Source organism: Falco naumanni, chromosome Z, assembly GCF_017639655.2.
Source record: "Falco naumanni isolate bFalNau1 chromosome Z, bFalNau1.pat, whole genome shotgun sequence".
Classification (NCBI taxonomy): domain Eukaryota; kingdom Metazoa; phylum Chordata; class Aves; order Falconiformes; family Falconidae; genus Falco; species Falco naumanni.
In genome coordinates, this window is record NC_054080.1 from 44,515,981 (window position 1) to 44,532,173 (window position 16,193).

At 39.6% G+C, this 16,193-nt stretch overlaps 1 protein-coding gene across 3 annotated transcripts in view; it reads right to left on the reverse strand.

Annotated features, from left to right (window-relative positions):
• LOC121081349 (transducin-like enhancer protein 4) overlaps positions 1–16,193 on the reverse strand; it is a 98,241-nt gene that overhangs the window by 42,479 nt on the left and 39,569 nt on the right. For 2 of the 3 annotated variants that reach the window (XM_040580295.1, XM_040580293.1), the window contains exons 6-8: positions 14,620–14,694; positions 599–803; positions 163–179 (exon numbers count right to left, since the gene is read on the reverse strand). In XM_040580295.1, coding sequence (XP_040436229.1) covers positions 163–179; positions 599–803; positions 14,620–14,694 — 297 coding nt within the window. The remainder of the gene's footprint in view (positions 1–162; positions 180–598; positions 804–14,619; positions 14,695–16,193) is intronic. The other variant, XM_040580294.1, reaches the window with a different exon arrangement.

Genomic DNA, 16,193 nt, shown 5'->3' on the forward strand with positions numbered 1-16,193 from the left:
TCAAGCGCGATACACAGTCAATGCAGGGCTACGCTAATCAACATGAGCGTTACAACCCAGTTTCACTTCGTGACTTTTTCCACCTCTCCATGCCAAACTTCAGAAAAATGCAGCATGCAGCTCTTTCAAGCCACCTCTTACACCTATGAAATGGAGTCCTACCTTGATGGAGTCTCTGTCTGCATGCAGAGCAGCCCCAGTATGCAAGGAGAGGACGCAGCAGTAGCAGGGGATGGGCAGGGGGAGTGAGAGAGAAAAAGTACTAGTTAGTTTACATAAAATTCTAATTTATCATACACAGTAGAAGGCATTCTAATGTCTGTTAAATAATGACTTGCATATATGTTAACTTTGTTATACAGTTAATTATTAATACTGTACAGACAGATTTATAACACTGGACTTCTAACATTTGAACACAATTTCTGGCTACTGCTAGGTAATAAATATCAAAGCAATTAGCTAGGAATGCTTGTGAAAAGTCCCCTCCCCCCTGCCCCTTTTTCTTAAAGGGAAGAGTTAAAAAAAAAAAAAAAAAAGAAAATTAAAAAAGAAAAGAGAAGGTAATGAAGCCACACACTCATCTGGCAGCACTGACCTCTTTGGTGATCATTATCATGGTGCTTCTTCTCATCTTTAATTGGGAGGTGTGACTGTCCCCCCAGTGCACTGGACAGTGCCAGGAGACCAGCACTGCTGCCGATGGGTGGGATGGCTGGAGGCTGCAAGCCTGAGGGGTGCGGAGTGAGTGGCACAGGAAGACCATGTCCATGTGACAAATGCTGGGCCTGGAGTTGCTGCTGCTGTGAAAAATGAAACACAGATATTGAATTTGTTCAGGAAGCTAGGGGTTGTCTGATTGATCCTGTACATCAGACATAATTAATCAGATCAACCGATGCATCTGATCAATTCAGATACCAACTGTCACAAACGTCCTGGTGTTTTAAACATGTTCACACGTTTGGACACAACACAATCAGTAAACTTCAGGCTGAATTAAAAGAACAACAAAAAAATCTACAAAAAAGAATAAAAGGAAAGTAATATTGTAGTTTTGGTGACTTTATTTCTCTGACAGAGGTATTACATCTTACTCTGCAGCAAAAATGCACCATGTACACATCTAATGAAAACATATGTAACTATATAAAAGCAGTTATATAATGCAAAAAAAAAAAAAAGCTGAAAATTGAGAAAATTAGTGTTAAACAGTTCTCCCAGCGCTACTGCACAGCATGCAGTGAGAGTTAATTTGAAAGAGAAAACCTGAATTAACAATCCAGAAAAGGAAACTGGTTGCAGCCACCGTTTTAAGCCCTTTAAGTGTCCTCAGCGGTACTTGAGCAAATTACTAAAGAAAATCTAATGTAGCAAGGCTTGGGTCCTCCTGTAGGCTTGCTCAATAATGCTGAAATAATTGGGCACTCTGTGCACGTTTAGTGATGCTCGAATGAAAAGCTAGAGGCCTGCCCTTGTACTCTTCTCTAGCTGCTGACTCTGTGTTGTGACAGGTTTATTTGAGTGGGACTGTGATGCATGCACCAGTAACTGCACTGACAAGAGTTTAAAGTCATTTTTACCAGTACACTGGCAACACATAGAGAAAGCCCTTGAGAGGTTCGAATTGGAGTGCTTGACCTCAACCAGGGCTGCATCAAGTTCTGTGCTATACTAACCATTGTGAGGTTAGTATGGGTGGGGGGGAAACCCCCAAACAGGTGAAAAAGTTATGTTAACTATATCCCAGGAGAGATCTGTTCAGGTCTAAGGCTTGCCCACCAACCGTCCAATTAATTTCTGTTCATACTAGATAAGCTCTGAAATTTTATTTTCATTTTCAAGCAGTCACTGCTCAGGACTTAGGGTAAATCAAATCAGGAATCCTCTAGGATTGCGCTCTCCGCCCTGCACATCTGTATACAGGCCTTTGGAAGAAGAACTTAACTTACTTTGCATAAAAAAGTTGCAATTTAAATTCCTAATCATGGTGATTCAAGTCCTACTTTTGCTTGGTTTTCATTTGAACCTAAATCCACTTCCACCCTCGCTACACAGCTCTTTATTCAATCAAGAGACAATGAATTCCCTAACATGAACCTTTACATGTGGGTGAGCTGAAAGTAAAAGACTGCAAGTCACATACAGCATGCTAGGTAACTCGTGCAGCACACTGCACACACACATCCCTCAACACCCCCCTGTGAAAGTACAGATCCTCCTCTTCCTCTTAGAAACACAACCCAGGCAGTGGAATCGGACTGGCAGTGGCATGCACATGTCATCCAACCCATATCAGTGCCAGGGAAAGGAGGGGAATGACCCAAAAGAAAGATGAGGGAAAATAATACAAAAAAGCAGGGGGGTGGGGGTGGGGGTGGGGGGGTGGGGTTAAAAAAAAAAAAAAATCAGAAAGAAGAATCTTCCAGGTGGAAGAGAGAAAGTTCAGTCCTTTCCCTGCTTGCAAACCCCTGTCATTCCAACAGGTACTCCTTCTTTGAGGAAGTATCAAACACATTTTGCTTGCTTGATGCTCTTATGGAGGGATGCTTCAGTTCTCAGAAATTTAAATTAACTACAATGAAATGAAGCAAGAGCCAACAGTGTATTCTTTAGCTTCAGGGTTTGAATGGGGCTGCCTTACAGCAAGGAAACAATCTGGCATGCCTGGTTTGGGGCGGGAGGAGAAGAGTGAGAGAAAGAAAAGGAATGGACAAAATAATCTGTGTTCTGGAGTCTCATTTTAAGCAAGGAATTTCCTGTTCCTGTTTGAGAATGTGCTATAAACCACTGCAAGATGTCTGCCTGAATCTGCCAGTGGCTTGAAGCAAAGCCTTTGAGAAAAGCCTGAGAATAGCAGCAGTGACAGAGCTTTCCCCTCGTTAACTATTTCACTATCAACAAAAGTGTACCAGGTAAGGGACGCTCATTGCACAGTCCTGTACATTCTGTACAGATGTGCCTACTGAACTACCCAATGTGCATTATGTTACCTCCTCTATGGATACAGCATGGTTTCCAAAGAGCTTGAAGAACACTGTATTGTGAATGCAATCCTCTTTTTTTTATTGCTTTTTGTTGGGAACCTCTCTACACAGCTCAGCAAGACAGAAGCCCAGACTGCACCTTGCATGTACTGAACATTGTCAATGCCTCCCAGACATAATATGGGCATTAAGAGTAGTAAGGGCAACAATACTTCAGCATCTATCAGCTTCAGATCACCCTGAACAGTATGGCTGGCCTGGTCCCTCTTGGCCAAGAGCTGATGTGTTTTCACTGCAAGTTGAATTGCAGAGCACTCTGAAAATAACTGGAGAGAGTAGGGAAAAAAAACCCAAACAAACACAGCCTTCCTGCCATGGAGAACTTTTCTGAGGAGACCAAGCTCTTCCATGGAAAGTGATGGGAATGTGAAATTTGGGAAGAACATGATCCCTGTAGTCACAAAAGCGTCATTCACAGATACAGCTGAAATTTGGTGCAATTTAGGCACACTGTAATGATGCAAATAAAACACTTTCGTACGAAAACCAGACTATTAAATAAATCTCAGCTAACACCCAAAACGCCAGTATAGCCCCATATGCCTGTGCCAGACAGACACGATAACATGCGTGTTGCTAGTCTGGGCTGGGGCTCAGAGTTCAACAACAGAAGGATCATGGACTAGGATTGTATTGGTATAGGGAAGGACTATGAGCCCCTCCAACACGATAACCAACGTAAAGCAAAAATCAGGCACTGCTCCAAACCCACTAATGACAAGAACCCATGTGAAACACTAGGCAGACTTTTGCTCTTACAATATCAAAGAGAAAAAGGGAAAAAAGCATAAGATCGCATAATTAAGCACTGTTTCCTGATAGGCATACTCAAGTAAGTGAAGACAAAGTGACAGCACATCTCTAACTGCCATTTCCAGACCTTTGACACTATTGCTATATTCAAATGCCCACAACATCCACAGCTTGATTTTGCTTTTCCATTGCCTGTGGGTGTCATGGGTGAGCATCAGCTTCCCAGGTGGCCTGTACAGAGCAGCTTGGTTACAGGGAAAGATAGAAAAACACGTTCAATTCCTTAACCCACTGGGCATCTAGTTAGTGATACAAAGTGCTAAAAAATGGTGGTCTCCCCTAGTTACCAAAATGCCAAAGATACAGAGGAGTCATAAAACTGACAGCTATTCTCCCACCACCGAAATATTCTACTATGGAAGAAAGTTTACATTTGTTTCTGCCTATACCAGGAATTTAGATCATAAAATCTGACACAATTTAAAGACTTGCAAGGAAAGCCTGAAAATGAGCCAACTGAGCAATCACATAATGTTTTTGATGTTGCTGTAATGCTTTCACTTCCCACTTCTCCATCTTCTCTTTAATTTGTTATCCTTAGTCATGTAATTTATGAACTCTTAGCATGTGGTTAACTTTAGACATTCGCATCGCAATTGACTACAGTATGCGTAAAGCCAAGCATACATTTTCAGCATCAATGCGTAATAGGTGAAAATTTGCAAAGGCAGTACACCAGGCTTTATTACGCTGTAAATTTTCCAGAACTATTAAAAAAAAAAAACAACAGCAACAGTTAGCTACCAAGAAATATGCCCTACAGAACTGCAAAACAGATCACAATGTTTTTAAGAAACATCCAACACAAAAAAATATAAGAGCAAGGGTAAACCCAGCAATCAGAAAGAAGCCAAAAAGAAGACTGCATTCTTTTTGGTAATAGGTTTTGTTAGGAAGATGATAATTTAAATCAGCCCAATAATAAAAACTGAAGTAAAACCTTCAAGACATATTAACACATGTCGAATAAAGATAACATCTGGTTGCTACTGATCTGGGATTTTTTGGGTTTGTTTTGTTTTTTATAATTTTCTGTATATTCCTCTTAGGCATTCAACAGTAAGGAGTAAAGTAACTCCAAAGCCACATCTAAACAAAGGGTAAAAAAGCTTTGCAAAAGATTCTTATCTTAGTATCACTAATATTTTCAACTAAATATTGATGCTTAACATGATTTTTTTCCCCAACACACCTTAAGAGATCAAATTTAAAGCAAAATGTGCTAATAAACCCACTAACAAATTACCTTCTAATGCTCTCTTGTTATAGTCAGCACATTCAAAGCCCATTTTCCTGGAAAAGGTTCAAGTTTTTAGTGGATACTTTCCAAGCAGCTCTGCGCACAATAATCTACCATTTTTCCTCTTACAGACCTGGAAAGTTCACAGCCATTATTGAAACAACCTGAACATAGCCCTCTAACCTGAAGACATTTCTAATGTTAACAAACTAATGTCTCAAAAAGATATTTTGTAGCTACACACATACCTGCATTACCCACACCTGCAGTATTGCTGGGACGGGACCTCAAAAATCTGGATAAAATACCTTCACTGTTTGTTTGAAATTTCTTAGGTGAAGTCATTGATGGCTCAGAGTATATCATTAGTGAGACAGCATACAGATAAAACGAGATGAAGAGAAAATAAAGATATTAAAGCTGTGGCTCAAGAATACACAATTATCAGTGTCAATGGTTTAACGACCAGCTAGAAAAAGAAGTCTTTTGGCACACACACTTATGAGTGTGCTTAGGACGACATGAATTTTTATCTGTCATGCCTGCTTTCACCTCTGGCATAACATGCACTGTTTGTAATTCCTTTGTAGAGTTCTTGCTCTGCTGGCACACCATTACAAAAGAGGCTTTTCTGATGTTAAGATGCAACACAGCAAAACAGCTTACAAAGAGAGTCATGCAGGTCATTCCTCCAGTAGAATGGTCCTGGAACTATATGCATGTATACCATGGCTGGTTTTCCATGAAGAGACTTTGGTAAGGATGTATAGGGTGTAGCAACCTGCTATCCTTATTCTTCTAAAGGAGAGTGATCATTGTGCAAATGAATGTGCCCAGTGTGACAGAAAGGTATCAGATATTGGCGGGAACTTTAAACACTCAAGTCACAGCTGATCTGCTACAACACGCAACCAGTGTTTCTGTTCACAATGGAGAATGAATGCACAGGATAGACAAAATCTAGGAAAAAGAATCAAAAATAACAAAAAAGGAGAGAATAAGGAGACCAGTAATAACATAAAAAACTTCAAAGAAAAGCAAATGCCAAGCTTCTTGCTCTCTGAGAATCTGCCTTTGAGGATGCTGATTCTACACAAGGAAAGCAAGCTCCACTGAGAAAACTATGGGGGCAAGGAGAAAAATCAATAGCTGTCATTAATCAGAAGGGGAGCATTTAGAACTCCTACATAAGTAACAAAGAAACTATCAGAATCATACTCTACAAATTGCTTCAAAGATCTTTTCAAGCAATCTAGGAACAAAAAGTCATGTCTTGAATCATATTCTGGGATGAAAGGCAATATATGCAAGAGCACATTTCCGTTCTTAATCATATATATAGGAACATCTGTCAGGATACATTTTTTAACATTTGTCCTCCCTTCCCCCCTTATGACTATTTTTCACTCAGTGAAACAGCATAGATAGAGGACAAAAGTAACAAAAAATTAATACAACACACCAGCAAATAAAAGATCTGTGGTAAAAAAGGCCAGCAGTTTAATAAAGGAAAAGCCTACTCCCCTGCAAAAGTTCAAGTGCACCTTACCCCAGAATCTTGGAGTTCAGTAGTGCTGCATTCTGCCTGCAGGATTCCTCTCCACTGGGGGTGGAGGGAGGAAGAACTAGGCTTTTTCAAACCACTTTCTATTATCATTTAATAAAGGGCAGAAATGTTTGCATACGTCATGCCACTTAGGCTCTCTTCTTCCTTCCTCCCCGCCCCCGCCTCATCAAACACTAGCTAGGGAAACAAAAAACTGCATCTCCTGCAAGAGAAGGCAGAAAGCACCAAATGCAAGTAAGCTCAAGGTCTTACCATACAGAGGCCAGTGGTATGAAATGTGCCACACATACCACACCTCCACTTCAAAACCTTTTCACAAAAAACAAGGTAAAGAAAAGAGTAACAACAGCAGCAGCTGAGTGTCTTCTGTTACAGATGAAGAGATGGCAAAAATCAACTCTGGATAGATAGATGCACACTGGTTGAAATACCTTATTTACCAAGTGTTCCACTCATGTCCTACACATGGACACTGGGAAGAGATCTTCTATCCTCTGGACTGACAGTAGGAAAACACTGTTCCACTTGTGCCCTTGTGAATCTTGGTCCTTTTCTTTAGAACTAGAAAATTAGACTGATACCTATGCTTTTCCCAGCAGAGTCCTAAACAACCTTCTTCTAGGGTCCTCATATAAAAGTTTCTGAAATCCTGGGCTATGTAAACATGACTGAAAAGTGAAAAAATGACCATCTAACATATATAATGAAACAAACGATAAAAGCTAGAACAAAAACTAAGTAACACTAATTACAGAGAGATCTGAGTTGCTATATCCATAAGCAATTCTATCACCAGAGCTTTTAATGTGGCAACTATAATTCACCTCCAAGCTTCCTCACAGGAATAGTTTAACAGCCATGTAGTGCTAGCACGAAAGAGATGTGTGTTAACTTTTGAAGTCAGTCCTCAGCAAGTGAAATATCTGGACAGCAATTACTGAGAAGCACAGGCTTCATAACTCTGTAAGTGCTAACAGTGTTTCGTCGTGCTTATAACACACAGACACATGCGTTGTGTTGGATTTCAGCAAATTGTCTTTGCTTGGGATGAAAACCTGGGTTGCTTGGATTGATCCATTCTTTCCAACCCACTCTGCATCTTTGAAGACTGCCATTTCTGGTGCAGCTCTTGTCCTGTGCAGAGCACTGCAATGCCTGCTCTTCTAGGTGGCAAGCAGTTTCTTCGCATAAGTCAATGTTAGGTGTTAGGACATGGATTATCTCTCTCCAAGCAGATTCCATTGAGACATGTAGTGTTCTATCTCTCTAATATAGTGCCCATTAGTGAAATAATTGAAACTTAAAAGCAATTTCTTTTGCCTTAGCACAGTTCCCCAGTTACAGCAGCTTTGATAAAGGGAGGTCTTGACAAGGATCAAATCACCTCGATTTAAGAAGCAGCCCTGAGATTGTGGAAGGACCACTTATTCTCTTTGCCTTAGTCTCTTCCAAAGGTAGAACAGGGAAAGCAGTACTCCCTTGCTTCAGAAACATTACTGCAGTAAGTTCATCAATGTTTCATAAACTAAGGAAGTGTCTGTGAAATGTTCACCAAACAATAAGCAAGAACTGTCTCACTAACAGGAGTCAAACATTCTGCAATATCAGACAACTTATAGATATAAGACCTTTTAAATTCCTCCTTCATGGATAAACTTAACATGTGGAAATACTTTCCCTATGCAGTACTTCAGTGTCTATGCGTTGAAGACACCAAAAGAACTACCCAAATACCCGAAGAAAAGCAAAGGCTTAACTGATGCACTGTATGGAGTCCTGGTCCTCATTCACAGCTTTAGGCAACAGCCTACAACGTATGGTTGGGAAGAAGCCTGGATGACAAATATACAAACCTCTTCAGGGGTGATAACAGAACTCTGTGGTATGAAACCATGACACAATAATAACTGTCTTGAGGCTATATTGTACAGTAAGGGCACATATTTTAAATGGGCCGCATCTCTACTGAACACACAAACACCAATGATTTTGCAGTGAAGTATTCCTGGGAAACCCCTGCCTTCACAATACTTCAATAGCAAACAGATCCTTTATACACTCTTTCCTCTTTTCCAAAGCACCAGTATAAGGACATTACCCAAGGTAATATATAACACACAACAGACCAAAAGTCTAATGGAGTATGGCAAATCTATATTTGGCTGGAGAGAGCTTCCATACACTGGAGTACGGATCACCTTGCCAAGTGTCTTCTCCTTTCTACTGTGTGTGAAGTGAGAGCATATAAAAATGTCATAAATAAAATATTGTATATGTTCAAGAGCATGAAGAAAATTCTCTGTATGACTCCTCATACCCATACTGATTAATTGTAATTCAAAAAAAGAAACAGTGGTCACATAGCTTTGGTGCCAGGATCCAGAAAACCTTGAGAAACACAGAGGCAGAAGTCAGCTCTCTGCCTGATCAGATACAATATGTGAGCCGTAACACTCATGTCATATGCACTTATTTAAGCATAACAAGCACGGCCTCTGGCATCAGCATATTGGCAGTGAGATGTAGTAAGTGGTCTGCACTTCACACTGCAACATTACTGACTGCTCATATAGTGATAGACCAATATAAATTCAGGAGCTACCACAGCTACTGAAAATATAAGTAAAAGATGACAACAGTGGCAGCCCATTCCAAGTGTAGCAACAGTATTTAAAAACTGTCCTCAGAGCATTTTTTTTCAGGAAATATGGAACCTAGAATTATTTACATTCTAATTAATTACCTCAAAAATCCCTAAAAAGATTCTGTGCCTCATTTTCAGCTTCTTTAAATCAGGATAATGCTGCATATGGAAGAGATTTATTTAAATTAAGTCTCACCTGCAAGGCTCTCCCTGAACTTGGCACCTGGGAATAAGGGGAGAAGAAGAAAAATCCTGGAAAAAATACCTCTTTGCCCCTCAAAAAACCAGGTGTCTTTAAACTAGCCAGACTTCAGATGAGTAATTCAAAACCAACAGTGCTCACCCAAAAGCTTTCTGTATCTACAATTCCTCCCACAATTGACTTTCAGGGACTAGGTAGCATCAAAAAATTTGCAGGGCCATATCACCACATATCTTCCATATACAAACAAAAAACAAGAGTAATTAAATGGGGAGGAGTGAATTTCAACATTTCTTCAGGGTACACAAATAAACACAACTCAAAGCATGCACCCATTAAGTCAAGCTCCTCTGCTGCTTCCCACTGTAACAACCTGTGTACAACATACAGCAGGTGGCCAACAACAGCATTGTAAGCTTCAACCACCACTTAATACTCCTTTGAACAAGCAATACAGAAGGGCCAGAGAGACAAGTGACTATTGCCCCAGTGCTACAACACACTTGCTCATTCTACCGCCCTTCCCCATCCTCCCTGAAGCTCCTGTTTCTGAACACATACACTTACCAGGAATGACTTTGCCAAACTGGAATCAAAACATTTCCCCCCAGCAGCACTGGCTCAACTGAAAACTGCTCGCTCTTCCTCACAGCACAAGAACACACAAGAGGCAGAAACAACCCACCGTCTGTGAGGAATGGAAGATGCCTCTGCACATTAAGCACCAATGCAAAAAAAGCACCTGGGGATTTGGCGGATGGAGCCCTGGACCACTGGCACCACAGCAATAACAGCATGCACTGATGCCAAGTTCTTACTATGAATTGTGTGCACTTAGCCACACCGCACCACTTTCAAAGGTTTATGCACCTGCAATGGCATACTGTTATTTTTTAAACAAGCATTGTTCTCCACAGCTGTAAAATGGACTACTTGCTTGAAAGCAATCTTTAGAGATGGGTCAAACAAGCACCTCAGCCTCAAACTGGGTAGAAATTGTGACAAGCAGTGTACTTAAGAAGGAACTTTACAGCTTGATGATTACATGTGACAATACAGGAGTCCTTTCTTCCAGTAACTGTCATTTGCTTATTCTTTAAAAAGACAGTAAAAGTGACATAATAAAACAAAATGCTTAAAAATTAAACCAAAGCCTTTTTTTTTTTTTTTCACTTAGATGTATAGAATGGTAAAGAAAAAATAATGATTTAAATCATTTCCTTAGTAATACAAGTAATATTTAAATAGATTTAATAGTGCTGCTCCAAACCAATGAATTATGAGTTTAAAACCTATTAAAATGTAATGTTTTTTTCCTGAGCTGAGGGAAGAGAGATTTAAATCCACTGAATTTTAATATTTCAGCTTGAGCTGCAGGAGGTAGAGAAAGTCCAAATGAACTATTCCATCAGCACCATTCAAGCATGAACATTTTAATCAGTTTTACTTCCTTGGAGTTCTCCAACACAGTTTACGCTGTCATTCTGAAAGCACTTAACACAGAGGGTGTGAAAAACCACCAAGGCTTGTTATTGCCTTCACAATTGATGGCAAATAATTTTGCAGACTTCCTATCATTAAAATGTCACTGCTAAAAATTGAGGTTCAGCATTTCTTGTGCTAAACTGCATTTTCTTTGAACACCATCACATACCTGTTCTTAAGTTTTTGGTACATTTATCTCTCTGCATGATAAACAGACACACAAGCAGTAGCCTCCATTCTGCCTTACTACCCAACTGCAGTTGAAAACTGACTACTTTAAATGGGGGAGGGGGGGAGACTGATAAAATTCTTATAAAATTACAAGTTAATTCCCTGGTTCCCTTATTAAAACGTAACCACATTCACACAGCATGTTCCGATTATGTAGTATAATGGATTAAAAATAAAACAACAACAACCCAAAAACATTTTAAGAGAGCTAGACGACTCAATTTAATAATACAGGAAATGAAAACATCACTCCTAATCAGATTGTATTACTGATTTAAGGCTACAATTTGTGTGTTGTTCCAACAGTGTGATCTTGAAGATTCTAATTTAAAAACACGGCAGCTATGACACAGGACAAGATTCAACTGGATACATCACACTGCTCCCAATACACCCAGACTGGAAAGGAGCTCTGGATGTGCACTACAAACTGCTCGGAGCAAGAATGCTGTACTGTACCGTCCATGGTGAACACCAGATGCAGAGACTGGATGCCTGCAGATTTACAGCCCTCCTGAAGCATGCTTATGATACCTAGTTTTGGTTTAGTCTTTCTCCCTGCATCTCTCCTGAAGAAGATAGATGATATTTAACTTGTTTCAGTCCGTCAACAGTTTTAAACTGAACATGACCTGTGAAAGAAGTCATTATAACTGTGTTTCATTCCATTAAACACAACTAGTTTATTGTCAGGAGAACAAGCAGTCTCTCCAGGTTCCAGGCTCACTTCAGTATTTTGCATTTAAACGGCATGGATCAGTGATTAGGTTCATTTACCAATGAAGCTAGAATAATATTGCAAAGTTAAAAGATGCTTCATCAGATTCCATTAAATCAGAGCACATTCAAACAAAAATATATACACATGAAACACAAAGAGAGACATGATTTGTGCACATTCAATTCTTCTCTTGTGCCATCCTCCATTCTGGCAAAATCCATATTAAACTCAAACCCAGAATTCTTCCGTTCAAACCAAAGGGGTTTAGCATGAATGAGGTGAACTGAATAGGGTCCCCCCCAAGCACAGTGAAACTTAACCTACAGTTGTACTTCAACAACTCAGATACTGCTTCTGTTTTCATCTGGTACACAGCTCAATGGGTAATTAAAAGACAAGTTTTTAAGAAGACAACAGAACTAGAGATATAGAAAAACCATGGCTCCTAACTATGCTCTTTGTTTTATTTTTATTGGTATTCACTTTAGAAAGCATGGAAAGCATTTTTTTTTGTCCCATGCTACATTTTCAGACTTCAAATCTAAGTGCAGACATAATATTGTGGGTGTTCATGCAACTAGAACTTAAGCTCTTTTGATAACTTGCTATCCTATTTATTCCATTTTTTAGAATTCATCTCCTAAAAGATTGGATTAGATTACTTCTCTCTAAACCTGATGAACACAAAATTTTCGGTCCGTATTGCTCTAATTTCTCTAAAGCTGCAGAGGGGGCTAAACAGCATTTCCTAACACAAAACAGGAGAGTGAAAAAGTCAATAGAGTGAGGTAAAAGACTTGTGAGGGAGGTGGGAGCTGTCTAATTTTAATGCACAAAACTAAAATTCAGATATGAAAATCTCAGGCAACAGAATTTCAGCTGACTTGGAGAGATAAAATCAGATAGCAACAAATGAAACAGAAAATTTACTCGTCTGGTGGGGGAAGACCAACAGAAGTTACTGCCAGGTTCCCAGACAAGTGTCTAGTCTGTTTATATTTATTCTGTGTGGTTTAGTGATTCATGAAAGCACAGGATAAGCTTAAATAATGAGTGCAATAGCCAGTGTCCATAACATCACATGTTTTACATCAACTTACTCTTTACTATAAAGCAAATCACTTTTTGCAGTCTCCCTAATACATACAAAGGTGAATGGCAAAAATGTACACAAGTAGATTCTGAAGTATTCATACACAAAACGGTACGTGCACACACATATACACATATACTACATAAGCACATGCAGCAAACACATATAAAAACTTTCGTAACAAAGAAGCCAACCTTTAGCTACTCACTTTATGCAAAAAATGTTAATAGAAGGCAATATTTTTCGTTAGGTAATGAAAAATAATTGGGAAATTATTTATCTCCCACTCTCCTCACTGGAGCGTAAAAGACGTACAACAAATGTTATTCATGATTCTACAAGACTCGCTCTGATTCACCCCCTTCCTTCTAACAGGCACTTCAGAGGAAAAAAAGGTTACTCTTTTCCATTTATATCTTCTAATTGACTACCAGTGTTTTGTTGTGGTCAGAGGGATACAAAATAGAGTTAGAAACAGCCTATTAAAAACAAGCTACAATCAGACCGCTGCTCTACACTACCATCAGCAATGATCAGAGAGTCCCGATTTCCTTGTTAAAAGACAGAGGCATAATTGAAGCAATATCTTCACTTCAGATTGATTATTTGGCGACCCTTATCCACATCTTCACTCAGCAATTTGAATTTTAATGAAAGTAAATGGAATAATTAGCATTTCAAAGTGTGTTTGATACACTGAATAAAAAAAAGGAAAAGACTTTCATGTATAATCTATACACAAAAGAAAAAGCATTTGGGAGGGTGCAGAAGATGGGAAGTACAGTTGTAGTGTCTTCATTAGAATAACTTAAACAACTGCTTGCACCAGCTGCATAATTATACATGTGAATAATGTGCTATTAAGCAATGACTTCTCACCTTTATTTTATGTAGTGTGAACAGCCACGGTTTTTGTTGTTACGCCTTTCCTCTCCAGTTGTAAAATGTAAACACTGTGGCTGTCTACACCCATAAAATCTCACAGGACTGCTATACCGGGGCTAATACTGCTAGCATCAAAGCTTTTACAAGAAAGGCTCCACACACCTGTATTTCCAGATGACTAGGAGCAGGGCACCTATCAGTACACTGATGATGAGTCCTTTTGCCATCAATTTTGGTTGTTTTGTTGAGGTTTTTTGTTAAAAAGTAACAAGTATTTTTAAATGTAACAATAAAAAGTGCGGTGCATGTTCAGAGTCTTGAGCTACCAGAAAAAGCCATGGGCATCAAGGGACAGGAAAAAACCTCCTAAAGCACAGTGTGTGGTACAAAGGCTACCTGCTACCCTGGCTGCAGAAGCAGACTAGCACATGGTATGCAAAGGAAGCCAAGTTACTTTAAAAGGGCAACAAAAAAAACCAGATACTGACCCAGCTTCAGGAAGTGGTACAACACAAACATTAATCACCCCACCAGTCCTCTCAGCACAGTGCAAGCAAAAGTCTGCAGGTGAAAAGAACCTCACCACTACCCACAACTTTTGCCCACTGACAGAAATGAGTTCATACAAGAAAGAAGGAAAAGAAAAGCTATTTACAAACACTATTAGAGCTAAAATGGAAAGACCACATACCCCAATGATTGCGTTCAGTTCTGCCATGGTCACTTGCTTGGCACGCTCCACAGCCTGCACCACTTGTTGCTGGTGCTATAAATGAAGATCAGAAACAGAATAAATTTATTTGTTTTCTAAATTATTACACACAGATTCTTCCTTTTATCTTTTTCCTTTGTTTTTCAAATACATGCAGGGCTTCAAATAACTGTTCTCTTAACAGACAGACACATTCTGCGTCGATCTCCAAGAGTATCAGTTAAGGCAAGGATTTTTTTATGCCATTACTTGCCAGGAATTACATCTTTGCTCCCCAAACAGCTATTTTACAACCTGGCTAAACGAGGAACTGTGTTCCTTTTGTTCTTCAGCACACTGTGCTCTGGAATTTACATGCCAAAATGCAAGCCACTTTCCATACAGCCACGGAAACTTTCTGATTAAAAAAAAAAAGAAAAAAGTGCAGCATACTGAAAAAGTATCTATTGGTATCTATTTTCAACAAGCACATGGCACCCACATCACTGAAGGATATACAGATTCTCCTTCTAGGTACATTTCAAAGCAGCTCAACCGTAAGAAAGAAATTTAAAATGCCATTCACAATTCTGTCAAACACGTGAAAGAGAACTGATTATTTCAAGCCCCAACATGTAAATTTCAATAGCTTTAAAAAGTCCATCAAAAACACATGGTCTAATTAACAACACAGTTTACAAGCTTCAGTGGTTACATTATCTCAGTTTGAGTGATACTGCATTCCTGCAGTAAATTCAAAATTGCTGTATGCTGAAAACTGACTGATATTTATTTGAAAACATCAGCTACAAATAAAAGAATGTCCTCATCTTTCAACGAGATCTGTGCCTGTCCAGAGCTCCACTGGTGGCAAATTCGTCTGCACAGGCAGACTCGCAGGATCAGGATCACACAGGCAACAAAGTGGTGCAAGGAGGGGTCAGGGAGAACTGCAAGTAGGTTATGTGATCTGCACTGGGAGCGAGTCATCTTTTGATTTATAGCCACAGGTTGAACATGGAGGAGCAAGCTCTTGCCTAACTCAGGAGGTGCTGAAACTGTACCAATGAAACATCAGCTCTGTATTGAAACCAGCGTCCAGATGTTCTTTGGCACGAAGTTTAAGGAAAGGGCTGAGAGGGTCTCTTTAAAGCCTCCAGTTTGTCCTCCATGGCTGTGTATATGGACAGAGCAGAGCAGAGGTACAGAACACCTCCCATACTTCCTTACCAGAGGCAGAGAGCTGCATAAAATAAGGTGGGGACCCAAATCCTCAAGACTTCCTCCAACACAAGAGTCGGTGAAGAGCATCAGAAAGACTCCCCAGGCAGCACCCTGAGCCCTGCTGGGAAAGGGGGCCATAAGTAAGGGCTCTGCTATCTTGGGAGCTTGGCAGTCTCAGTTTTGATGGTTCTTAGTGCAACACACAAACTAAAATGGCATTTTCACTTATAAACTCTCTCTCATAAAAGCCCTCAAGGTAAAAAAAAGCAAATCTAAAAAATCTACCTATAAGAAATGCTGACCTTGACTACAAAAAATGGATAAATGCAAATAATAGAGGTGGTAATTTA